The sequence below is a fragment of the Colletes gigas genome, unplaced genomic scaffold (genome assembly GCF_013123115.1).
Source record: "Colletes gigas isolate AHSC1104 unplaced genomic scaffold, ASM1312311v1 Colletes_gigas_Sc00012, whole genome shotgun sequence".
NCBI classification, from domain to species: Eukaryota; Metazoa; Arthropoda; class Insecta; order Hymenoptera; family Colletidae; genus Colletes; species Colletes gigas.
In genome coordinates this window covers 286,050-310,553 of record NW_025106641.1, presented here as the reverse complement: position 1 = coordinate 310,553, position 24,504 = coordinate 286,050, and the positions used below count along the sequence as shown (strand labels likewise).

General features: G+C 32.9%; 4 protein-coding genes and 1 pseudogene across 8 annotated transcripts; 2 read left to right on the top strand and 3 right to left on the bottom strand.

Moving 5' to 3' along the window:
* Positions 1–53: 53 nt before the first annotated feature.
* LOC122398664 (translation initiation factor IF-2, mitochondrial) lies at positions 54–3,822 on the bottom strand. Of its 2 annotated transcripts, XM_043398748.1 has the most exons (12): positions 3,567–3,822; positions 3,136–3,286; positions 2,874–3,055; positions 2,739–2,774; positions 2,502–2,662; positions 2,078–2,304; positions 1,726–1,996; positions 1,321–1,574; positions 957–1,233; positions 722–886; positions 489–629; positions 54–226 (listed from the first exon to the last, which is right to left on the bottom strand). In XM_043398748.1, the coding sequence occupies exons 1-12, from the start codon at positions 3,602–3,604 to the stop codon at positions 54–56; spliced, it is 2,076 nt and encodes a 691-aa protein (XP_043254683.1). In that variant the 5' UTR covers positions 3,605–3,822. The 2 variants fall into 2 exon arrangements, with proteins under 2 accessions (XP_043254683.1, XP_043254682.1); XM_043398747.1 differs by having other exon boundaries at positions 2,739–3,055.
* A 371-nt stretch (positions 3,823–4,193) lies between these two features.
* Positions 4,194–8,266, top strand: LOC122398779 (histone-lysine N-methyltransferase, H3 lysine-79 specific-like). Its single transcript, XM_043398960.1, has 7 exons — positions 4,194–4,339; positions 4,416–4,583; positions 4,816–4,931; positions 5,076–5,720; positions 6,358–7,320; positions 7,393–7,714; positions 7,785–8,266. Exons 2-7 carry the CDS (start codon positions 4,493–4,495, stop codon positions 7,937–7,939), a joined length of 2,292 nt encoding a protein of 763 aa, XP_043254895.1. The 5' UTR covers positions 4,194–4,339; positions 4,416–4,492; the 3' UTR covers positions 7,940–8,266.
* A 291-nt stretch (positions 8,267–8,557) lies between these two features.
* Positions 8,558–12,092, bottom strand: LOC122398781 (probable cleavage and polyadenylation specificity factor subunit 2). 3 transcript variants are annotated; one of them, XM_043398965.1, is made up of 11 exons: positions 11,952–12,092; positions 11,653–11,853; positions 11,141–11,300; positions 10,691–11,042; positions 10,292–10,602; positions 9,957–10,216; positions 9,688–9,873; positions 9,235–9,604; positions 8,971–9,165; positions 8,760–8,897; positions 8,558–8,668 (listed from the first exon to the last, which is right to left on the bottom strand). In XM_043398965.1, the coding sequence occupies exons 2-11, from the start codon at positions 11,799–11,801 to the stop codon at positions 8,576–8,578; spliced, it is 2,214 nt and encodes a 737-aa protein (XP_043254900.1). In that variant the 5' UTR covers positions 11,802–11,853; positions 11,952–12,092; the 3' UTR covers positions 8,558–8,575. The 3 variants fall into 3 exon arrangements, with proteins under 3 accessions (XP_043254900.1, XP_043254901.1, XP_043254902.1); XM_043398966.1 differs by having other exon boundaries at positions 11,972–12,019; XM_043398967.1 differs by lacking the exon at positions 11,952–12,092 and having other exon boundaries at positions 11,587–11,751.
* Positions 12,093–14,282: 2,190 nt separating this feature from the next.
* Positions 14,283–18,869, bottom strand: LOC122398900 (annotated as a pseudogene).
* An 815-nt stretch (positions 18,870–19,684) lies between these two features.
* On the top strand, positions 19,685–24,043 carry LOC122398719 (beclin 1-associated autophagy-related key regulator). 2 transcript variants are annotated; one of them, XM_043398836.1, is made up of 9 exons: positions 19,685–20,131; positions 20,315–20,420; positions 20,510–20,591; positions 20,665–20,902; positions 20,961–21,145; positions 21,224–21,380; positions 21,594–21,770; positions 21,850–21,979; positions 22,068–24,043. In XM_043398836.1, exons 1-9 carry the CDS (start codon positions 19,932–19,934, stop codon positions 22,230–22,232), a joined length of 1,440 nt encoding a protein of 479 aa, XP_043254771.1. In that variant the 5' UTR covers positions 19,685–19,931; the 3' UTR covers positions 22,233–24,043. The 2 variants fall into 2 exon arrangements, with proteins under 2 accessions (XP_043254771.1, XP_043254772.1); XM_043398837.1 differs by having other exon boundaries at positions 19,963–20,131; positions 20,323–20,420.
* The last annotated feature ends 461 nt before the right edge of the window (positions 24,044–24,504 follow it).

Here is a 24,504-nt window from a genome sequence, read left to right as displayed (position 1 = left end):
ATTTTCTATTAGACATATGTTATTTTCTGACCGTTTAAATACAACCACATCGACTAAAATCCAGGTTCCCAGTTAATTGTTTGACGCTCTTTCTTCTGGTTGAAACAGACAAGAGTGTCATTAGGCTGGAATTCCATGGTTATATCTTCAAATCTAAGACCACACTCGACGTCAATTTGGATCGATGACACTTCCTCTTTCAAATGTCTCATCGACGTTAATTTTCCTGTTGACACAACAAAGTATTCCGATATTATTGATTCGTTGACTGAAAATACATGAAGTACATACTGTACAAGTATTATTTATATGTTCACTGAGAAATAAAATAAAATAAAATAAAATAAAATTAAAAATAAAGGAAACCTATAGCAATTGACGAATAATTTCAACCTTATTTAATAGATGTCAAAAGAAAGAATTGTTGTACAAATCTAATATACTAATCAATTAATAGTCTAACGTATTAACTGTTATAATTTATTTACCTGTGTAAATAATTTCCCCATTCCTTACTAAATGATATATTGCAGATTTTTGCAGAACACCAGCTGTACAACGACAACCTGCAACATTAACTTTTTTCTTTCCGTCTGTGATCTCAAACATTTTCAACACGCTTGCTTCGCCTGCGTTTAGAAAAAAAAACAAACAAATAAAATATTATCAGTCGTCTTTGCAGGTATGTATAAATCATCTTGTTGTTTTATGTTAATAGTACCTATTTTTTCTTCGACATGAATTTCACCCAAATTACTATTAATTTCGTTTTTAATGTCATCGAACAGTTTATATATAACATTATATTTTCGAACAGATATGCCCTTTTCCTTGGCTTCTTTTTCCAATTTACTGGGTATATTTACATTAAAATGATAAATAATTGCTAGAAATACACGAATAGTCTTAAACAATCTGCAATAATATACAATAAATTTTTTAAAACAATACATTACCATTAAACGTTTTTGCTAATTCTAAATCTGTTTCAGTGACGGGTCCAATGTTGTAATGAACAATATTTAAACGACAAAGTTCGTTATCTGTATACGTGTCAAACAGATCTAATATGGCTTCGACACTTCCTGCCACATCACCTTTTATAATAACATTAACCTCAGGAGTCGTATTCACCGTTTCCTTAGAAGTAGAACGACGAATGTGTTTAAATGTTTTAAATATCGGTTGTATTTTCCCGAATTCTCTCCTTAGTGATAAAATTTTTTTATATTGCTATAATTAAGAAAGTAGATTACACTTAATCTGATAAGAAAATGGTATTATTTATATATAAACTAGATATTATTTTCAATTTATTACCTTAAGATGTTCTTGGTTCTTCTTATCAGCAGCCTCATTATGTTCCTTAGCCAAAGTCTCATTCTGTTGATTTTGTCTAAATTTTAGAACCATTTGCAATTCTTTATCGTTTTTTACTTCCAATATCTCATCTCCAACATTGGGTAAGTCTTTCCATCCAATAATCTGTATCGCTTCTGATGGTCTGGCTTCCAAAATTGAACGTCCAGATTCATTAAACATAGCTCTCACTTTTGCCCATGCCAATCCAGACACTTAAAAATGAACGCATTTACTATATTTAGTTTAACGAGTGTCGTTTTTCCCCACTTTTCTTTTACGCATTACGGTCTTAAAATACGTTCCAAATATTAAAATTTGAATTCATTTCTCTTTTATGCAAAACTTAATATAAAACGATTTTACCTATTAAACAGCCTTTCCTTAAAGTGCCACGATGAATCAAAGCTGTTACTAATTTTCCGCGACCAACGTGATTAGAACATTCAATAGCAACAGCCTCCACTAATCCCACAGGATCTCCTTTCAAATCCATCAGTTCAGCTTGCAAGGCTATGGCTTCCGTTAAATTTTCTAAATTGGTTCCCTTTAAAGCAGATATGTTAATACACTGTGTATCTCCACCAAGATCTTCAACTAAAATACCATTCTCTGCAAGCATATTTTGCGTCCGTTTCTAAAATAAAATTATGAATTTGAATATTTGTCATTTTTATTTCATACAAGTATTAATATTTTGACATTAAATAAAAATTACAATATCAGCATTAGGTTTATCAATTTTATTGATAGCCACGATAATCGGAACATTTGCATCTTTTGCCATTTTTATACTTTGCAAAGTCTGTTCCATAACACCATCATCAGCTGCTACTACTAATACTATAATATCTGTAATATGTGCACCTCTATATCGCATAGACGCAAAAGCAGCATGTCCGGGAGTATCCAGAAATGTTACTCTGTCTCCAGACTTCAATGTCACTAAACATGATATTATTAACAATTTAGTATAATACCGTATTCTTTTGCTATAAATATTTAAGAATTAATTTTCTTTTTGCTCCGTATCATTTTCTCTATTAATTATATTACGAAAAACATTTCACCTGTACATACACTTGGTCGTGATTTTATTTCATAACATTTTATTTATTTTTAAGTATCGTATTAATACCAACCATCAAAAGCACCTATGTGTTGTGTAATTCCTCCAAATTCCGTTTCTACGACCGATGTGTTACGTAGCGCATCCAATAACGTAGTTTTGCCGTGGTCGACATGTCCCATGATTGTTACAACTGGGTGTCGTTTTACTAATACAGATTCGTCGGGCGGAGAACTAAATACAATTTGTTATTATAATAAAAAAAATGATTTTATCATTTTAATGGTTTAGACGCGTTAGTTTACATTACCTCTTAACGATATCCTTATATTTTACTTCTGCTTTCCTATTATCCGGTGATGCAATTAATTTAGGATTTCCACCTAGTTTTCTGACAACATTGGATATTAACTCAAAACTTGTTAAAAAAGTATCTGCTACATACGATGTTCTTGTATTCTCAAGACACAGGACTTCAAGAACATCCTCGATATCCCTTTTGGCAGAGTCTGCTAATTGTTTTACCGTCATAGGTTTCCATACTTCTATCAGAAGTGATTTCTTGGTCGCCGTTACTACAGGTACATGATCGTCTAAAGTTTTGTTGATGAATAATTGTCTTAAATTCTAAAAATAATTTAGCATTTTTTACACAAACAAATATACATATCTATTAAATATATATATTTAAATAGATTTAATTATACCGCATTGCTATATTTGCTATTAATCTTCTTTAAACATGCAGGTGTAGCATGGTAAACATGATGCTGAGTGTTCGAAATACAATAAGTTTGTAAAATATGATTTGCACTTTGTTTACCCCATATCCGGTCTATTGAAAATTGTCTCTGTAAACTGTAAGAAAGAGAACGGTGATCATTTTTGGGCAGATTTTGTCAAAAATACAAGACTGACAAAGGATTAAATAAAAGAGAGAAAAAAGTCCTTGAAACTTCCGTTACATTTCGGAATTTATAAATATGATTGTTATGTCGATATTAAGGTACAAACAAAGGTTATGTTTAATGTATGACATTTTTAAAAAGTTAGTAAATATAAATTAGAATTATCCATTAGACGTAACGTGTATTAAAAATATGAAGTTATTATTGAAAATATCTATTTAAAAACTTACTTATTTCGAAAACATGATCTGACCGTGGGGGCAGCCATATTTATATCTTCGTGCTTTCTTTCATAACCAACACATTACACTTTATTAGATTGAAATTAACTAAAGTTGAACAAAATATGAGCATAATGTATCACGAGAGACTCTTTACATTCTCCAAGCATTAATCTGCTATAAAAAAAAATGTGTTCGCTAAAGTCCAAATCCTTTTACTGTGTACCATTTGAGAGAAGTACAGTGTACCAAACGAACCCCTTTTTTTACGACACATTTGTAAAAATTGTTGCACGAGTCGTATTGCTTTCAAATGATAAAATTAATGGATATATGTGTGTTTGCATTATACCATCTTGGCACTAAAAAAATTGTAGATGCATATTTGATTTATAATTATATACGTACAAATATTACAAAAATTGTACAAATTAGCATATCCTAACATTGTACTTAGTACATGAAATACTAATTAAGTTTAAACGATAATATATCATTTTACAGTATTATACATTTCTTTTATAATATTTCTATTATTCTATCTAATTATAATATAATAGATAAATGTAGTTCATCTATGGCATTCCTCGATAGTTGAATTGCTCTTGTAAATAAGCTTAAAGACTGAAGAATTTGAAATAATTTACTTTCGATATCGATATTTCATGAAGCAAGACATAGTTAAAAGCAAATGATGTTGATGCCCGAAGTTGTTTGGAATCGCATATTTAGCATAATACACGTTTTTCAGTGAATATTTTACTATTGAATCTTTCCGACGGGTACGCATGTTATTAAGAAAGCAATTAAGCAGTGGTGTGGAAAAATTTGAAACTACAAATGCGTACAAATTTTAAGGTTAAACTTGAATTCGTTGAGCACAAAACGATTTATTGACATTCACTATTTTGATACGTACAAAATTACAAGGAAACATGTCAGACAGTATGGAACGGGATAAGCTTGAATTATTGACAACTAAAGAAACTGAAGAAGAAGAAGAACAAATGAAACGGGAGCTTCTAGGTAATCGAATAATTCCTGAATATCATTGATCATGTAAATTTTTTTCAAGCATCATCATCAATTTATTTAATTATACCTTTTGTTCTTTTAAATAATATTACTGTAACAATATACTTTTACCGTCGTTTTAATAGGATCGCAATAAGAGGAATTTTATTTTTTCGAAGCATAAACAATGATTTTTTGTATTTTAATATTCTTGAATTCTCTGAAAACATTGTTTATTTTGCAGATATGAAAATGTACGAAACATGGTATACATATAAGGATATGAAAGAAATCTTGTGTTTTATTAATGAATCGAAAGATATGGCAAATACGGCTAATGATAGTAAAAATGCACAGAAGGTTAGTTTATCGCTTGTAAATAGTTACTTCCTTAACTCTGTTTAATATTTTATAAACGAGAAATAAAAGTCGAGCGTACTGTTGTTTAGAATTAATTTATGGAACTCGATTATTATAGGCATTATATAATGGTATAATTTTCAGGATTTATTACAATCTTCCAACGATTGTATCTCACAAGTGATATCCAAGGAAAATTTAGCACAAGAATTGGAAATACAGGAACATAGCAACACATCTAGATCGCTACTCCTACATCAATCGAATCATATGTCGCCTGAATTTCACCGGATATCCACTCACAGCCATAGCAGTCCTGAACCTGTGGCTACCATTACAGAATCAAGAAACTCTGCGTACAGGGGCAAAAACTTTGACAATGAGGACACGTTCGATAGATTACACGATAATCTAAATACGAGAGACAGTCATCATCAGAGCGCAAACAAATATGTTTTATTAAAATTAAAAAATACTTCGCAAGATCCTCATACGCATAATGCGGAGACAAAGGTAGACACACACTCGGAACGTGATCAAAAGCTAGAACGGTGGCAAGTTAATCCGCTCGATTCGTACACTAGCAAAAATGATGTGCCTTTGCAACAGCCAAAACGACCTTTAGTACAAGATCGTATGCCATTTAGATTATGCAAAGATGCACAAACACCCGAGTCGCTTGAGAAACTAGTGCTCGCATTAAACATTCATTTAAAACAAACAACAGAATTGTGGCATAGTTGGCAACGTACTACCGATACTAAGTTTCAGTGGGGGTCACCCATTCAGGTGGGTACCTCCGTACAATCCAATTCTTACAGATCGTATCGTTAATGGATCTCAGGGAATACCTGCTTCTTAGATACATATATTAAATATTTTCGGTACGACATTGTACCGTAAAAGATCAATGTTAAATTGTATTTGCACGCAATAATCAAGTTTCTGTTTTATGTATTGAAATTACATTCAAACTATTCATATTCTTAACATAAAAAATTTCCATTTCTTTTCCTCTAATTAAAAATATGTAACCATTTATTAATATAACATTTCTTTAGCATAAATGGTATTTAATATTGTCTTTTATAATTAACGAATAGAACATTTGCGATCAAATTTAACTAAACTTAACAAATTTTTTCTTAAGTATAAATTGTTCGAAAAAATGGAACAGTTTGAGAAAAATAGGATTGATGTTTTGTATACAAATAATTGAAACTGATTATCTGTATTTTTTATAAAAGTTGTAAAGATTGCATTTATACGAACATGTATGCATAAGTGTTTCTATTGAAATAGTAATTAAAACTGTAAGCTACAAACAATTTTTGAATAAATCGTATTTCTGTAAAAAAAAAAGAGAATAGTTGTCCACTTCATTCTATCTGATATAATTCTAATCCTTCTTTCAACATTTCTATAGGTGGGACTTGCTAAAGGTAGTTTGGACAAAAAAACATTAACAAACATTAAGGCTGAAGAGAATCAAATGGAATGTACAAACAAATATGACATTGAACGACCTAATAAACGTAAATCAACCGTGGTCCTTTCTTCTTCTAACGCAACACATTTTAACAGCGACGAAGATGAAAAAATAGTTAAAAAAAAGAAAACGCTACCTCAAGAAGGGCCAAGCAGGATATTACGTTCTCACAAAGGAGCATCTGTTATTACAAACGAAAAAGATGAACGTTCGGGTAATACTAACAATATTAGCAGAACTTGTAATATAGAGAGTACAAAAAATTTTAAAGCAGAACATCAAAAAGAGGAATGCTTATCGCCTGAATTGCTTTCTTTATATACAAGAAAGATTATACCTCTGAATCCGCTTAAAAACATTAGTAATAAGAAAAAATATATTATTAATACACCTGAAACTGAAAATCTAACAGCACACGGTAGCAATATGGAAGAAAGTGTTACAAGTGATATTCTCACGGATGAAGAAATTCTTGCAGAATTAGAGAAAGATAAAGCCGATGGTAATATTAAAATGTTCGATAATACAGAAATTAAACCACTACCAGTTACAGGACTCTCGCGTAGAATAAAAAATGAATGCATGATTTTGGAAAAAATTCAAATTGAGAAACAGAAAAAACTGGAGATCTTAAAGGAGGAGGCTCGAAAAAAGGAAAACGAGAGAAAAAGAAAAAGGGAAGAGTTTTATAGAAAACAAATAGAAGAAAGGCAACAAAGAGAAAAGCAACAAGAAGAAAAAGAAAAGGCTAGAGAGGCAAAAACTAGAAAGTGGAATAGCGTGGTTGATGCAAAATTACGGAAAAAAATTGGTGAACAAAGTAAGGAAAAATTACGTGGTTTACGCGAACAAAACGAAAACAAGATTATCGAAATCACGGAGGAAAATAATTTGTTTCAGGTAAGAAATTTCTATGGATTTCTATTAATAACATATGTATTTTAAATTTTCTCCATCGTTCGTTCTTTATAGGATAATAACAGGACTTCGATAATTAAAAAAATTGAAAGTACAAGAGATAATGTAGGAAATAATATAAATTGCCCTATCTGCAATCAGTCTTTTCCGAGCGATAAAATAGAAACACACGCTGCGGAATGTGAACAATACATAACCGATAACGAAGATGAAAATAATGCTAATTTATTTGAAAGTAAAATAACATCGAAAAACGTTAATAACGAAGTTCTCGAATGTGGTGTTTGCTTAATCTATAGAACAACTAATCGTGCACATTACGAGGAACATGTTAACAACTGCCAAGAAACGCAAGATCAAGAAGAATCATTGCCTGGTAAGAATCTTGAAAATATAAACTTATTTATTTATTCTTAAATAAACAGCCAGTAAGGTCTCCTTTTCAGAATATACGAGTACAGAAATTGATAATATTCTCAACTCACCTGTCCGTTGTTATCGACCAATTAGCGAACAAATTGACGGAAACATAGATTATAGAAGACAGTTTCCAACAAATAGCAAAGCACAGGTACATTCCAGTAAAAAAAGGAAACATTAATAAATGTTGTTTCTGTCCTTAGATTGGACAGATATTGTATATATGTATTTATATGTTGATAAACAGAATCAAGTATCGTTGCTTGTATGGTACTGTTATACTATTCAGCTATATCGAAAAGATAAAATTCTTAATTTTTCATACTAAACGAATGCATAAAAAATGTAAGTTATAACTAGCAACTTTTACATTTATTGTAACATTCCACGTATCGCAAGCGCTTGGTGTGCATTGTTTTGTTAAAAAAATATTCACTATTTTACATTTAAAGTAATTTTGTTAATTTTATTTAAACTTTATATTATAAAACGATAAACTTTGAATTGAAACGGGAAATTAACAAACTATAAATTTATGTTAAAAGAATGCACGCACGCACGGTATACGTTTATGAAAGAAAGAAACGTATAATTGTAGCTACTAAGCATTTAATTTAAATTATTGTAAGTCTAAAATTTGTACTGTATAATAAAGTGTATGTTTATACAAACGGGCGATCTTGTTTATGAATAAACTACTATATTTATAGGTTTCGTTTTATTCGACTTGAATTATGTACATAGAAATTGAAGACCATGAGTTTGAGTGTGTAAGAAAATAGTAGAAAATTCATGTACAAAATTTATAATTATCAATTTATACAATTGCATACTGTTCATACAATAATTCACGTACTTTGTAATAATCTTCAGAAATGCAACCTTCTAGTATCACTTTGCCAGCCTCTTGCTGAAATTAAATTACATTAAATTTTATTAGAATGTAGATGATGTGTATGTATGTATGTATGTATGTATGTATGTATGTATCGAATACAAACCCTTCTAACAGCGATAGTATTATTGCAACACCATAAAACTCCGCCACTAAATTCGGAAGGAATATTACTTTTATTTAAAATCTGTTTAAAATCAGACAGTTTTAATTCGTTTACAAATGTTGTTTGATGCCCGGGAACCTATAGGAACATCATATATTAAATATATTTATATTCCAAGTAAAAGAATTTTTCCCCGTTCAAGTATACATACCTCGTTTAATGGTAATGGTTCTAGAGTAAGTATTTTATCACTTTGGTCTATCGCATCATCTTGCTGTGTGTCAGCGACAGCATCTCGGCATACTTGATCGCGAGCAGTTATCATTGCATCGATCCACGCTACCTCCGAATCACCTTTCCCTTTTGAAAAATTCAAACCACTAACGAGAGCATCGGTCAAACGGACCTAGGCATTATTAGATTAGTAATTTTAGTATGAAATGAAATAGATTATGTTCCGATGAAATTCCATTACCTGATATATATGCGTTTCCGTTGTAGCATCCAGCGTTTCTCCTCTCGCTGGGACGAACACTCGCGCGCCCGCACTTTGCGCTTGCTGAGCCAAGATCTCTGTGTCTTTCTGCGACCCTCTAACTAGTACAACTCTCCGCGGTCTTAATTGTGCTAGGATCTTTTGTAACGATTCCCCATCAGATCTGCCTTCAAAGTCTATGTATGTGACAGATGCATTAACTGTCATTGTACGTGTAACTTGAATGCATTTGGTGGGAATGTCAGTAGGTACCTCCGGATGATGTGCAGCATCTTCATGTTTTGTTTCTAGATTTTCCTTATTATCATCTATTTCCGGCATAGTCTCTGCTATTTTATAATCTTCGGGCCTGCAATAAGATGAATTCGAATATAAATGTTTTCGAAAACTATTATACATGTACGAATACCGTTTACAACATGAGAATATTACCTTATAATTTCTCCATATTCGTCTATTTTAATTTTTTCTTCCACGAACGGGAACATAGGATGTTGCTTTTTACTTTGTTTGAAGAAACCCGGTTTACTTTCTTGTTTCACTAACAAATCATGTTTTCCTCGTCCACCTCCCACTTCTATTTCATCTTCCGATTCCGAGCTCACGTCAGCAGTTTCCCTAATAAATATTCATATTATTTTTTAATATATAAATCAGTAATGAAACTTGTACTATACAATATACAATATAAATTTCCGTACATTTGTTCTTGTTTTAACTGTTCTTGTTTCAATTTTTCTTTTCTTTGATATTCTTCCAACTCCATGCCTTCTAATTTTATTCTCCTTCTTACTTCCAATGTAATATTCCTGTTGCCTCCTTTCTCTACTAAATCTCTTGCAAGTGTTCCTGGCGATGTTCTACTAGTTAATATAATACTGTTTTGGGAATTGCCGCTCCATTGTAGAAACAATTCTCTCGAAAAGCCGCATTCCATATCCGGAGTGCTTGCAAGTACAACCTACAATATAATCGTATACGCAAGTTCAATTTTCTATTACATTTATAAATTGTCAATTTTTTCATAGCCTCTGACCTTTGGGCTAGGAACTAAATTCAGTTCCGCCATGCTGTGGCATAGTTGTAAATGTTTAAATTGGAATGGATTGTTTCTAGCTCCTTCGAAACTCCTCATTAATTTGTCGCTCATCCATTCGATCTGTGATTTAGCAAATTCCACAACATTGTAACTAACGTTATTTAAAAGAGCTAACGAATATGCAAGTAGACCAGATTCTTTATTGCGCCAGAGTTGATCTAACATGTGTGCTAATTCTAATACACGACCAGCAGTATCTACGCTAACCAAAACATTGCCACCGCCGCGTAGCGTTTGCAAAATATTAGCTGTAAAATATTAGTAAACACAAAATGTTGTGAAACGCTGTCAAACATATCTGTTACGAAGTAGTAAGTTTTATTTCAATCGACGTACTCATTAACTTTTCATCCCTAGTTCTGCGCCTAGCTTGCTGGTAGGTAGCATTAAAAGCATCCGTTATCAATAAAGATGGTCTTTGCAATCTTTCCAACTCACAGCCGTTCAAGTGTCGTTCTTTTTTATGGTTGAAATCAACAGCGTATATTATATCCTCTTCGCCGACTTTCACAATTTTCCAAATGGTTCCGCCGATCATGTGACCAGCGGGTAAAGGTGTTAAGGTAACTCCATATCCTTTCCCTTTCATGGATATACTTTGATTATATTTTAATTGAACAATTTTGTCAAACGCTGCGTCGACATCATCGAGCGTAAATAGATCGAAATCTTCCATATTATGACGCGACTGTAATCAAAAGTACAAATGAATTATTGTCCATGATACGATTAAAGTTAAAAAAATGATTGAACCTTTCTTCTTTCTTTTTTTTATTGTGTATATACCTGATACATGTCATACATAAACATTTGTCCCATTTTATATACAGGAATTGTAGCATATATAGGACAATTCAAACCACATTTTCCAACTAAATATGGTAAAGCACCCAAATGCAACGGGTCTGGATACGACAATAATACCGCATCTATTTGATGGACATGCCTACACAGTTGGAAAAAGTTACATTAGTCTATTGTTCTAGTTATTTTGTTTAACTTCGTTTAAATAGATACGTATGCTTTAAATAATTGGGAAAACTTTTATGAATATGCAAATGGCATGTTATATTTACACGGGGCCCAAGACAAAATTTAATTAATTCAAATAAATCATCATGCTTGAAATTAAGTTGTTTTTTTTTTTGGTTTTTTTTATAGTTATCGCTTAACAAGTTAGGAATAAAAAATGCATTACTTTGGTCAGAGCCCTAGGTAGACAACATTTTTACCTATAAAATAACGCACCACTGGAATATGCATAATATATTGCTACAGTTCTGCAATAGCTAATTTACCGCTTTAATTCTTTTATAAATTCCTGATCGAAATTTTCATCCCATCCGCAATCAAGTAATATTCTTAATTCATCAACTTGCAATATGTAGCAAGGAGGCGACTCGTCCATAGCCCCAGAAACAGCATGAAGTTTTATAATAGACGTCATTGTTTCGAATTATTTTTCTTACTTATAATATGTAGAAATAGCAGATAAACACCTAAAAAGATATTTATTTGAAATGTACATTTCTAATTACCGAAGGAATATTATCGATAAATAAACGTTTCATTATGATGCGTTCCTAATTTAACCTACAGGGCAATGTAATAAATTACATGTAAAAATATTTGTAGTTGTGCTATAAAATGACCCGAAACGCTTCCAAACGAATTATTATCATAACATTTAGTATGCATTAAAATTGATTTTGCTTTGAAATAATTGACGATAAATCATTTTAAAATGTTTTCTTTAATTTAGAAAATAAACGGTCAATGAACGGTACAGTAAAGTACTAGCTAATGTCACGGCGTTTCGCGGTATAAACTTTATACTGTAAAGAGAGTATGGTACAGTAATGCCAGATTGAGTGTTGCATAAATTTTTACGAAAAATGTATTTCATAACAATATATTTACAACACGTATGAAATTACGAAAGAATGTGTTGAGAAAAATCAGAGAAACGAAGGTGCTAAGCTATTCTATCTATTCCAAGTAAATGCAATATACATACGTATATTGTTATAAAACATTTAAAATGCTAAAATAATTTTCAGCGATTCTTATGTATTTTTTAATATAGAATATTAATACATATCTATAGATATCTGTAGATTTTGTTGAAATTTGCCTACATACAGTGATGCCAGAAAAGCACCGTCGGGTGCACACTCACACATGCTAGATACGCGTACGTGAGCTCGTGGAGTTTCGGAAAGACGACAAAGGCAAACTGACGCATGCCCTCTTTCTCGATTCTCCCACTTCCTCTTTCTCCCACACAACTGAAATCCGACCTCCAGTCAACGGCATACGATTTGGATTCTCGACTGCCCAGGCATTTTTACTTTCCGACCTATGTAGGCGCACATAAGCAAAGTATCCATAATGAAAAAAAAATTTTGTAAAATTTATTTTACGGAAATACACGTTTTAAGACCTCCTGATCATATTTTAATTATTGAAAAAAAAGAAATTTTTTTTTTATTCCCATGTATGAGCGCACATATGTATATTATTAATACGATTTTTGAAAATAAATAAAGTAAAACTTATCTCATTGAAATTTATTTTCTAGAAGTTGAGCTGATGAATACCTAGAAAAAAGTATTAGACAACATTTAATTTTGATTTAGATTAAAAATCAAATTTATATTGTTTTAAATTCGCAGCCATTAGCTCGGTGTTACCCATAATGAAGAAGTTGTTCTTCAAAGGTAACACCGATTACCAGGTCTCACCACGAGGAGGTTGCTGCGAGTGGAGACCCAAAGTGAGATCGATGGAACAAAGTTCGATCGACCTTCCTTTTTACACACTTAGATTACGCAAAAAAAAAGATGCCAAGTAATTACTGTTCTAAAACAAAGGAGGAAGCTAAATTATGGGAGACGCGACACGACGAAACGCGACACAATACTGCACAGTGCAGTAGGAATATGAGGTGCGACACGTACCGAATAGCGGGTCAAAAGGGGCAGCTCGTTGCCTCTCAGCGAGTCCAATTGAAGGGGAGGAGAATCGACGCACCAGACACGGGTTCTCCATTTCTCCCACGCATCCTGCTGGGAGCCCGTAGGACCCAACCCGGGACGTCTGACACAGGAGAGAGATCCTGAGTCGGGGCTACCGCAGACAGGAACAGGTCCCCTCTACGGCCGATGACTCTTTCCCTAGAATTGTCTCACCAGAGGACGGCAACCGACCCTTCGAACCATCTAAACGGCCGATCACTTGCTTTCTACATTAAAGCAGCGGTGACCGGAGAAACGAGACTGGAAAAGAAGCTATTAATTCATTCATTACTTGGCAATCTACGCAGTAAATAAAATAATATACAATGTAAATTGAAAATTAACGTCGTAGGTGGAATTGAGAATTAATGTGAATTAATGAAACATAGGAAATCTGGGAAAAAGAAACAAGGAAAAAGAAAAATTCGACGTTAATTTTTACATTCGCGCCGCGCCTTAAAATTAATCGCTTACGTTTAACGATGAATCCGACGTCATCTGTTGGCGATCTAGAAATTGACCTGCATAAAAACTAACGTAAAAATTAATAGGTACATATTAATAATACATGTACACAAATATAACCTAAATAACAAATCGAAATCAAAACCAAAACATAATAGGAATTGACCAACCCAACGCAGTAAGATAAAGAAACGAATTAATAGAAAAAAAACAAACCAACGATGTGCAATAATAGATTAATTTGGAAAAGAACAACCCATCGAAGCGTAAGACGAATAACAGAAAAATTGGAAAAATATCAACCCAACGATGTATAGATAAAACCTGAAAGGAAAATAATTGAATAAATTAGTGGAAGGAACAACCCAAATATGTACAACAATACCTATATACCTATATACATAAAAAGGAAGAAAAACACAATACATGGATTAGTTATATTAATATTAGTTACGTGTATACCAAACGGTGATCCATTCCTTCCTGGTCACCATCGCAGAAGATATCTGAAACAGAAAAAAAAAACGCGTGACAGCACCCCCGGCGGTTCCAGGAGTACTGAAAAGAGTTGCCCAGCTGTGTCCACTTTTATGCAGTCAAGCCAAAGAATCAACGAGCCAATCAGCAGCCAGTCCGCTGGGGGCGACCATCGTCCGTGCTCCTTGAAACGTTATAAGAGCCTCCTGAGGTCCTCGCGCGGGAGTTATCTCCCAACCATCAAGCAAGACGGACCGCATCGAGATGAAGAATTTAATTGAAGATTTACATTCAATCAAAATCGAGGATGGCGAAAGGAGATGGTTCACGAGCAGCGGCCAAAGGACAAACCGGTCTTTTTAAAGACCAAGAAAATCTCATTTGTGGGAACCGCTAAACTGAACAACTTTTATATTTAACAACTTAGAGACTTTTTAGATCTCTGTTTTGGAACAACTTTTATATTTAACAACTCAGAGACACTTTACATCTCTGTTATGGAACAACTTATGCAATAAAACTGAACATGGTATATTTGCCTAAATAGGCGAAAAATATACAAATACAAATTGAATTTATTGAATTGATATTAAGTAAACATTCTTTGCTATAAAATCAAAAAATTATTATTTGAAATAGTAGAACAATTAGAAAATAAATAGTTTGAAAATAATTTCGAAAGTCTTACTTGATAAACTATATTCAAACGATTTATTTCCAAAGTATTGTTTCATGTCAAACATGATCAGGGGGTCTTGAAACGTGTATTTATGTGTCAATTTTTCATTCAATATGGGCTTTGCTTATATATTTGTGTCTATATAACTTGAATTTAAATTCAAATGGTAATGAAAAATCAATGACGCATGTTTGTACATTATTTTTTAATCCTGGACTCGTTAATAGTACTTCTCTAAGATTAGATAGGGACAGTAATGGGGAAGAAAATTTAGTGTCAGTGCCTTCTAGTTCGTAACATTTAAGCTTTTTATTCTAATCTCTAATCATGTATTTCATGAAACCTCTCCTTCTATTCATTCCTGATTGCAGAAATGCATATATAACTCTAATAATTTTTAAACTTATTACATTGCTCAATGGATAGGAATAATTCTCTATTTGTACAGGACAAATATATAAACGTCGAACCAACAAGTCCATAAAATATGCAGGATAATTGCCCATAAGAAATTCATCTACAAACAAATTAGGTACATTAGCTAGTGCATTATTGGTAGCAGATTCTGACCCCTTTAAGCATGTCTAATATTTCAACTTCGTTTTCTTCCTCTTCTTCTTCTTCTTCGGATGATTCAAAGTCTCCATTTTTATCAGTTTCTTCCATGTACATTAGACTATTAACATCTCCATCAAATTTAAAAATTCTGTTTATGGAATGTGTTGTGGCACGAGCTGCATATTCCTGTAAAAACCCCAATGGAACAAGTATTTCTGTAGATGCATTTGTATAGCCATTTATATTAATTTCTATTATGCTTAATATTTATTGTCTTGTGGTTTTAGGTGATCTACATAGTATTGCAATGACTGCTTTGTCCAAGGTGTAAAATCCGCTCAACCATTGTAAAGTTGCTTCTATACAATACTGTCGATTACTATACCTTTTTCTTGTTATTCGTCGTAACTTTAAATAACCAAAGAAGTTTCTAAATGTACCAAGTTTTACATAATCATTGCCTAGTAATATTGCAGCTAATGGCAGTGTAGATTTACTTAAACCTCTATAAGAATTTAATAAGTGTTCAACTTTATAAATTTTACAACGTTTCGTGTAACCATTTCCAGTTGAACTTTTCACCGTGTAACTGTCCAATGTATCAAATGGTATGTACAATGTCCCAAACACATACAAATCTGAATCATAACTCGATACAGGACAATTCAATATCCTTGCTACAGTAGCTATAGCATTATCAGCTTCGAATAAGCATTGCACATGACGAACATTCTTCTTTCTCGTAACATCGTTGAAAACTTCCTAAATATGTAAAGGACAAAAATTTCATTTTCTGTTGACAGATCGGAGAATAAGATGATGCTGTACGAACCTTTTCTCTAGTTCTAGATATAACTGTTTGCAGTTTCTTATCCTCGCAACCACCATCGATCAAAACTAATGGTACAGCATTGCACTTTAACAAATCGTCAAAAAAATCCGATACTCGTTGAGCGTATTTATCGTAATCACCCCCAAAAACACAATTGCACTTGTACGAATTATATATTTGACAGCTAAATAACTAAATACATATCACGTAGCTCGAAATATTCCAAATAACCCTGAACGATTGTTTATGAAAGTTGTTAAACCTGGAATACCTATTTTGAAACCTATTTATTAATTTACACTTTTCTTAATGTTTCATATCACAAACTAAGTTCGTTATGCGTATATCAATATTAGTTATTATGCATTTATACATAGGTTGCATGTAACAGGTGCTTACACAAATTTTGTGTCTTTCGTTGTTTTATTTGAATCAAAAGTTTGTTAAATATTATACTTTGACTACTTGAATAAATCAAAGAAATACAAGAGCTGTACATAATGTTTTTGCATTGATCTTTACGATATTACAAACCGGTATAATAAAAAATAAAATTAGATAGTATACTGATCTTGCATAATTAAGTGCATTGACGGGCGACAATACTAACGACGAATTTCCTTCCTATATGTATAGGCAAATATACCATGTTCAGTTTTATCGCATAACTTGTTCCATAACAGAGATGTAAAGTGTCTCTGAGTTGTTAAATATAAAAGTTGTTACAAAACAGAGATGTAAAGTGTCTCTGAGTTGTTAAATATAAAAGTTGTTACAAAACAGTGATGTAAAGTGTCTCTGAATTGTTAAATATAAAAGTTGTTACAAAACAGTGATGTAAAGTGTCTCTGAATTGTTAAATATAAAAGTTGTTACAAAACAGAGATGTAAAGTGTCTCTGAGTTTGTTAAATATAAAAGTTGTTCAGTTCATTGCATAAGTTGTTCCCACAAGTGAGATTTTCTTGGTCTTTAAAAAGACCGGTTTTGTCCCTTGGCCGCCATCTTCGATTTTGATCGAATGTAAGTCTTCAATTAAATTCTTCATCTCGATACGGTCCGTCTTGCTTGGTGGTTGGGAGATAACTCCCCCGCGCGGGCCTCAGGGGGGTCTCTTATAAACTTAGGTGAAGCAAGTGTCGCTCTATCGGAGTGTCGCCCCCAGCGGACTGGCTGCTGATTGGCTCGTTGATTCTTTGGCTTGACTGCATAAAAGTGGACACAGCTGGGCAAATTTTTTCAGTACTCCTGGAGCCGCCGGGGGTACTGTCACGCGTTTTTTTTTCTGTTTCAGATATCTTCTGCGATGCTGACCAGGAAGGAAGGATCACCCTTTGGTTTTGGTATAGATACAATTAATATTAATATAACTAATGAAAATATTGTGTTTTTCTGCATTTTTATGTATTTAGGTATTTTCATATTTGGGTTCTTCGTTCATCTAGTTTTATCTATATTCATTACATCGTTGGGTTGATATTTTTCAATTTATTCTATTCTATCTTCGTCTCGCTTTCATCGTTGGTTTGTTCTTTTACGATTTATTTTGTTATTCGTCTTGCGCTTCGTTGGTTTTTTAATTTTCAAAATTAATCTATAATTCAAAGTACACATCGTTGGTTTCTTTTTTTTCGAATGATTCGTTTCGTTAATTTACTTCGTTGGATTGTTCCAATTCCTTATTTCAAACTAATTTGTTATTTAGGTTTTATTATTTGTCTACATGTACACATAACTACTAATTTTTATTTCAGTTTTTTACCAGATCAATTTCTAGGAGGAGGAGGAGATCAATAGATGACGTCGGATTCATCGGGATTTACACGTAAGCGATTAATTTTAAGGCGCAGCGCGAATGTAAAAATTAACGTCGAATTTTTCTCTTTCCTTCTTTTCCTTGTTTTTCCGATGTTTCCTATATTTCATTAATTCACATTAATTCACATTAATTCTCAATTCCACCTACGACGTTAATTTTCAATTTACATTGTATATTATTTTATTTACTGCGTAGATTGCCAAGTAATGAATGAATTAATAGCTTCTTTTCCAGTCTCGTTTCTCCGGTCACCGCTGCTTTAATGTAGAAAGCAAGTGATCGGCCGTTTAGATGGTTCGAAGGGTCGGTTGCCGTCCTCTGGTGAGACAATTCTAGGGAAAGAGTCATCGGCCGTAGAGGGGACCTGTTCCTGTCTGCGGTAGCCCCGACTCAGGATCTCTCTCCTGTGTCAGACGTCCCGGGTTGGGTCCTACGGGCTCCCAGCAGGATGCGTGGGAGAAATGGAGAACCCGTGTCTGGTGCGTCGATTCTCCTCCCCTTCAATTGGACTCGCTGAGAGGCAACGAGCTGCCCCTTTTGACCCGCTATTCGGTACGTGTCGCACCTCATATTCCTACTGCACTGTGCAGTATTGTGTCGCGTTTCGTCGTGTCGCGTCTCCCATAATTTAGCTTCCTCCTTTGTTTTAGAACAGTAATTACTTGGCATCTTTTTTTTTGCGTAATCTAGTTTCTAAGTGTGTAAAAAGGAAGGTCGATCGAACTTTGTTCCATCGATCTCACTTTGGGTCTCCACTCGCAGCAACCTCCTCGTGGTGAGACCTGGTAATCGGTGTTACCTTTGAAGAACAACTTCTTCATTATGGGTAACACCGAGCTAATGGCTGCGAATTTAAAACAATATAAATTTGATTTTTAATCTAAATCAAAATTAAATGTTGTCCAATACTTTTTTCTAGGTATTCATCAGCTCAACTTCTAGAAATAATTTCAATGAGATAAGTTTTACTTTATTTATTTTCAAAAATCGTATTAATAATATACATATGTGCGCTCATACATGGGAATAAAAAAAAAATTTCTTTTTTTTCAATAATTAAAATATGATCAGGAGGTCTTAAAACGTGTATTTCCGTAAAATAAATTTTACAAAATTTTTTTTTCATTATGGATACTTTGCTTATGTGCGCCTACATAGGTCGGAAAGTAAAAATGCCTGGGCAGTCGAGAATCCAAATCGTACGCCGTTGACTGGAGGTCGGATTTCAGTTGTGTGGGAGAAAGAGGAAGTGGGAGAATCGAGAAAGAGGGCATGCGTCAGTTTGCCTTTGTCGTCTTTCCGAAACTCCACGAGCTCACGTACGCGTATCTAGCATGTGTGAGTGTGCACCCGACGGTGCTTTTCTGGCATCACTGCCTACATACATACATATGCATATGGACATATGGTATCTTCGACTTCCCCGCCCCCTTGTCTCGTAACGGGATTTTTCCAAGACGATTGCTGCCACGGTGCAGCTATGATATACATTTATGTACGTAAACGAAGATTTAAGTTTGTTTTTTCCATAATTCAACAATTACTCATCGAATTAGATGGAAATTTTGTATAAGACTGGGCTGGCCGTGTGCTGGCACGAATAAATATGAAAGTGAGAATACGCGATAAAAACGGTATCATGCGTGGAGTGGCGGGAGAATGCAAGTAAATATCAGATCAGCTGATGAGTGACAACAGACAGACGAAGGCCTATTGTTCTTGTTCTTGGTTATGGCGACAAGCAGTTCTGATGGGTCCTGTACAGCACCTGCAGATTTTCAGCTTTCGTCAGAGCTGGAAGACGTTTCGAACCGTTTAAGCGTTACTTTATTAAAGTGTCCACTGTGCCATAATAGTCGTCGAATTTTTTACTGTCGACAGTGTATTCAAAATGGTGATTTTATTCATTCAACTTCTGTTTATTCCGAACGGTAAATATATCCTGACAATTGTTCGTTTCCGTGTTTTCCTTGTTATGTTGAGATTCTGTCCGGTATCCGTACATTTCTCAGATATTTCACTCAAACGACGGGTACAAGTCGATTTCTATTTTCGTTAACACGCAATAAAAATTTCTCGGAATGTTTAATAATGTTTCGATTAAATTTGGACAGATTTGCAGATAAACAATTGCGACTTTTACGGCTGAAAGCTGCAAGAGCTCAGCTGGAAGAAAAATGTGTAAAGGCTCTTGAAAAACACAAACAACGGGATAAATTGGTATTTTATAATAATTCGTATATATCGCTATGCCATTGGTAACAACGTTCGCATATAGTTATTATATTTATAATTGTTGATATTTGCAGATATGTGATATAAATACTTGTAAAGAAAGAGTAAGGCTACTCCAATCGTTAGTGAATGAAACCAGACAAAGTATAAACAGAGGTATATCTTGTTTTCAATATAATTCTATAATATAAAAGGTATTATTATAGAATAGAATTTTATTAACGTACAGGTAATCAACGTTTAAATGTTCTGAAAGATGTAAACTCTCAGTTAGCTCTTAGATTACCTAGACACGAAGAAAGAGTAGAAAAATTACATCGATATGTTACCGGTTTGAGAGCAAAGCAAGAGAAACAAAAGGAAGCGGTAGATAGAAAAAGGCAACAGTTGAAAAAAGTGATCAGAACTGCTGCAAAACAATTGATACAATATATTTTTCCTTTATCTAAAGTTCAATCTAGCAGAAGGTAATAAATTTTTGTTACAAGTAGTAATCGGAGTAAAAAAATTATCAATTGTTTCTAGTTTATGTAGCAGCGAGGAAGGTACTAGTTCAGATATTGTAACTTGTGCATTGGCAGATGCATCTGGAACCTCGTACGTTAGAGGGAGATGGATTAACGATACCGAAAATGCTTCGGAAATTCAACACCGTATAGTTGCTCCTACTTTGCCAGGAACTGGTGATTATAGGGCTTATTCTCTATGGGGTATACATCGCATTATGTTTTTCGTTTTATATTATGTATCGTAAATGATTTTTTTAAACAATTAATTTACTATTTTAGTGGCAGCAAACAAAGACGGAGTGCCAGGTGCAAATAAAGAAAATGCGATGCACAATCCGGCATACAATATCAGTGCTGCTTTAACTTATGCTACACAATTGGTTAATATTATTGCCTATTATGTTAATGTAAGACTACCATATAAACTTGCTTATGGGTATGTGACAAATATTTCATTTTTTATTTGCAAATACTTGCATTAAATATTGAGAATTTTTCATGCTTAAGATCATTGTTTGCTCATTTATAAATGAAATAGAGAATGAAAAGACTAGCTTGAAAATTTCACTTTCTCTTATATGTAGATTTCAAGTAACCTATCGCGTTTACGTATCGTTCGTTCTCCGTTTCTATAAATGACAATTTTCAGTGAATTCTGTGCGAACGAGATGTCGGATCAAAAATTTGCGAGAAAAGTGGCAAGGCTCAATAATAACGTGTTACATTTATGTTTCACACAAAATACCAACATCGCGGTTTTACATCCAATGCATACTTTACAAAATCTAATGCACTTGCTCAATACTGAAATCAGTGATCTTGGAAGGTGTGTATCGGTTGTATTTAATCAATATGTTAATCGATTATAATTCTTTCTATAATTAATTATCTATTTTTAAATATAGAATTGGTCCAATGGAAGTTGATTCAAATATTGTAGCACAATTGCATAGTCAATTACTTCCAGATTTAGAAAATAGCGACGACTCTGCTTCCGACGAGGAGGAAGATGCTTTTAATTGGGAATGGGAAGCTGTAAGATCTTGTCACTTGCTAAAAAATAATGCGGTGTTCGACGACCCGTGTGGGGCCATATAATATTTCATAAAAATTTTTCTTTCAGGTACCGAATGTTGCATGCCCTGAAATGGCAGTTCCCATCCCTGGTGCAATAATTAGTCAGCAATCGTCAAGTATGCAAGTGAATCAGAGTGTTGCTGGTGGTTTGGTAACAAGTGCAGCGGCAAGCATAGCTTCCATCTGGCGTGGATGGACGACTAACAAATAGACTGTACCATTTTACTAGCTAACTTCTTTTTATACAAATTGTAACAGCATATGTAGAGAACACATATGTATCAAAAGACACAAACATTGACGATGCTTTAAAACATGCAAAGAAAACAGTGTGTCGAGGGAAGTGGGTGTTCATGTACTGTAAATATATTGTATATGTATGAATTCATTAATTCATGTATGACACGTGAAATAGTTCGATTCAGTTATGAAAGGTTTCGTGAGATCTGATAATTAGTTATTTTAAACCATTTATGTAATATATTGATTTGTATTGTTACTTGCAATATAATTCCAAACACCGAGTACACTTGTGATAGAGATAAAGGTCATAATTCTTTGGTACAAATTTTTCAGTGTACAATATAATACGCTACATTTTCATTATTTACTTGTGAATAGAATTCATTAATAAGATATACGTGAGTTTAAAATGACTGCCTTTTTTACGCTCACCACACTTTGTGTGATTATGTGTCTGTTGACGACGTACACATAATAATATGCTTTGCGTCAGAGATGTCATCGCTACCGTTGCAATCTGTTGTCCATGTACTTTCAACTTATCAGCAGTTTTTACATAAAGTTCCAAATTTCATGTTATTTTGTTCCCCTGCAAGATATGCAATCAGACAAATCAAGTAATAAGCTTGCTACTTAAAGACTACTTATCTTAATGTATTTCACGAGCGTTGCAATGTTTTTTTTTTTTTCTTTTCTTTTATCTGAGAACGATATTTTAACAAAAATTATTCTTGTGTAGGCATACCATATTTCATGTATATTTTTGGTCATATATTATAGAAATAAGACAAGACCTGTTAAACACTTCATACCTGACAAAATACAACATGAATGTAAGGGAGATTTTATTATGTTAATCAGTTTCGATTATATTTAATTAAATTTAATAGTAATATGTATGACATCAAAATGAATTTTGTATTTGAAATGTTGTTAAAGTCATGTTATGTAGATTGAATAAGGGATAGTATGTATGTACATATATTACTATCAGAGCACGAATGCATTAATATAATGTACTTGCATCAGAAAATAATTATTTTTTAGGGGGAAAAACGTGATATGTAATTTCTGCAGAGAACGGAATTTTTCTAATCGTATATTTCATTTAGTTAATTCGTGATAATACAAAGTGTTTGGTACGTATGTATTATATGTAGGAATGAAGTGTTCTTTATTTTACCAATTACACATTTTGTTTGTAATTCACGTACCTATTAGAAAAGAGTTGGTTAAATTTTTGCGCACGTAATAAATGTTAATCTTCGATTCCACGTAATCGCGTAATAGAAAACGGATATCATAATTCGTTGATAGTTAAATGTAACATAATTACGATGACAATTTACTCGCAAGTACAGTAATACAATTTATTTGACTAATATTCTTCCTCTTGCGTACGAGACATCACAAAGAATATTTATCGAATTAAATTATTCCTTGTAATCGTTAAGGTAAGATTACAATGAAACATAAAATTATCTCCTGTGCAAATAAACAAAATTACGTATAGTTACATTTCATTAGGTAACTTTACACATGTCCGATTTTTTGAAAAATATAGCGTTTTATAAATTATATTGTACGGACAAACTAATTTTATGGAATGATAATTAAATTATAGTACATGATGTTAAATATAAATTGAAAATTTCTATGCAAACCAGCACAAATTTGTAAATATTATTTAATAGGTATATTTTGATGCAATTGCCGTTAATCGTAACATTAAGGAAATTCAATAACACATTAGACTTAATGTGCTTTAGAAAAAGTAAAAACTGCAAACCTAGTTCTTAACATTTAATTTGAATAACACTTACGAAAGTGCATACAAAATATTTTTAGTTAGAATAGTAAGTAATTGTAAATATAAATTAACATATACAGTTTATATATTATGTAAAATGGCTATGTTTTACCTAAACAAAGTTTCATTGTGATATCTTGAATAAATTAGAATCTGTTTTTTACCAATCGATTTACATCTTTTAATTTAAGCGTTGTAAAGTAATTTTGAATTCGAGGACTATGTCTCGTGATATGTTTCGTAATTTAATGCAATGAAAATATTCAAGTACAGTATTGTTTTGTTCTTTTCAATACTGTTAATAACATCGAAATAGCGTTTCGTGTAACATTCTAAATTTAAACTTGTACAGGTTTAAATTCTATGTATGTATAAATGGCGAGGACACAACAAGATATATTTGATAAATATTTATTGAGTAGAAGGGTAA

Excerpts from the sequence above, each read along its gene's own strand:
- LOC122398664 (XM_043398747.1), bottom strand. The coding sequence starts at position 3,604 with ATGGCTGCCCCCACGGTCAGATCATGTTTTCGAAATAA. Across the intron at positions 2,663-2,738 it reads TATAAGGATATCGTTAAGAG|TTCTCCGCCCGACGAATCTG; the intron begins GTAATGTAAACT and ends AATTGTATTTAG. Across the intron at positions 2,305-2,501 it reads ACACATAGGTGCTTTTGATG|TGACATTGAAGTCTGGAGAC; the intron begins GTTGGTATTAAT and ends TATCATGTTTAG.
- LOC122398779 (XM_043398960.1), top strand. The coding sequence starts at position 4,493 with ATGTCAGACAGTATGGAACGGGATAAGCTTGAATTATTGACAACTAAA. Across the intron at positions 7,321-7,392 it reads AGGAAAATAATTTGTTTCAG|GATAATAACAGGACTTCGAT; the intron begins GTAAGAAATTTC and ends CGTTCTTTATAG. Across the intron at positions 7,715-7,784 it reads TCAAGAAGAATCATTGCCTG|AATATACGAGTACAGAAATT; the intron begins GTAAGAATCTTG and ends TCTCCTTTTCAG.
- LOC122398781 (XM_043398965.1), bottom strand. The coding sequence starts at position 11,801 with ATGACGTCTATTATAAAACTTCATGCTGTTTCTGGGGCTATGGACGAG. Across the intron at positions 10,603-10,690 it reads TAGGGATGAAAAGTTAATGA|CTAATATTTTGCAAACGCTA; the intron begins GTACGTCGATTG and ends AATATTTTACAG. Across the intron at positions 8,669-8,759 it reads ATACTATCGCTGTTAGAAGG|CAAGAGGCTGGCAAAGTGAT; the intron begins GTTTGTATTCGA and ends ATTTAATTTCAG.
- LOC122398719 (XM_043398836.1), top strand. The coding sequence starts at position 19,932 with ATGGCGACAAGCAGTTCTGATGGGTCCTGTACAGCACCTGCAGATTTT. Across the intron at positions 20,592-20,664 it reads CAGACAAAGTATAAACAGAG|GTAATCAACGTTTAAATGTT; the intron begins GTATATCTTGTT and ends ATTAACGTACAG. Across the intron at positions 20,903-20,960 it reads AAAGTTCAATCTAGCAGAAG|TTTATGTAGCAGCGAGGAAG; the intron begins GTAATAAATTTT and ends AATTGTTTCTAG.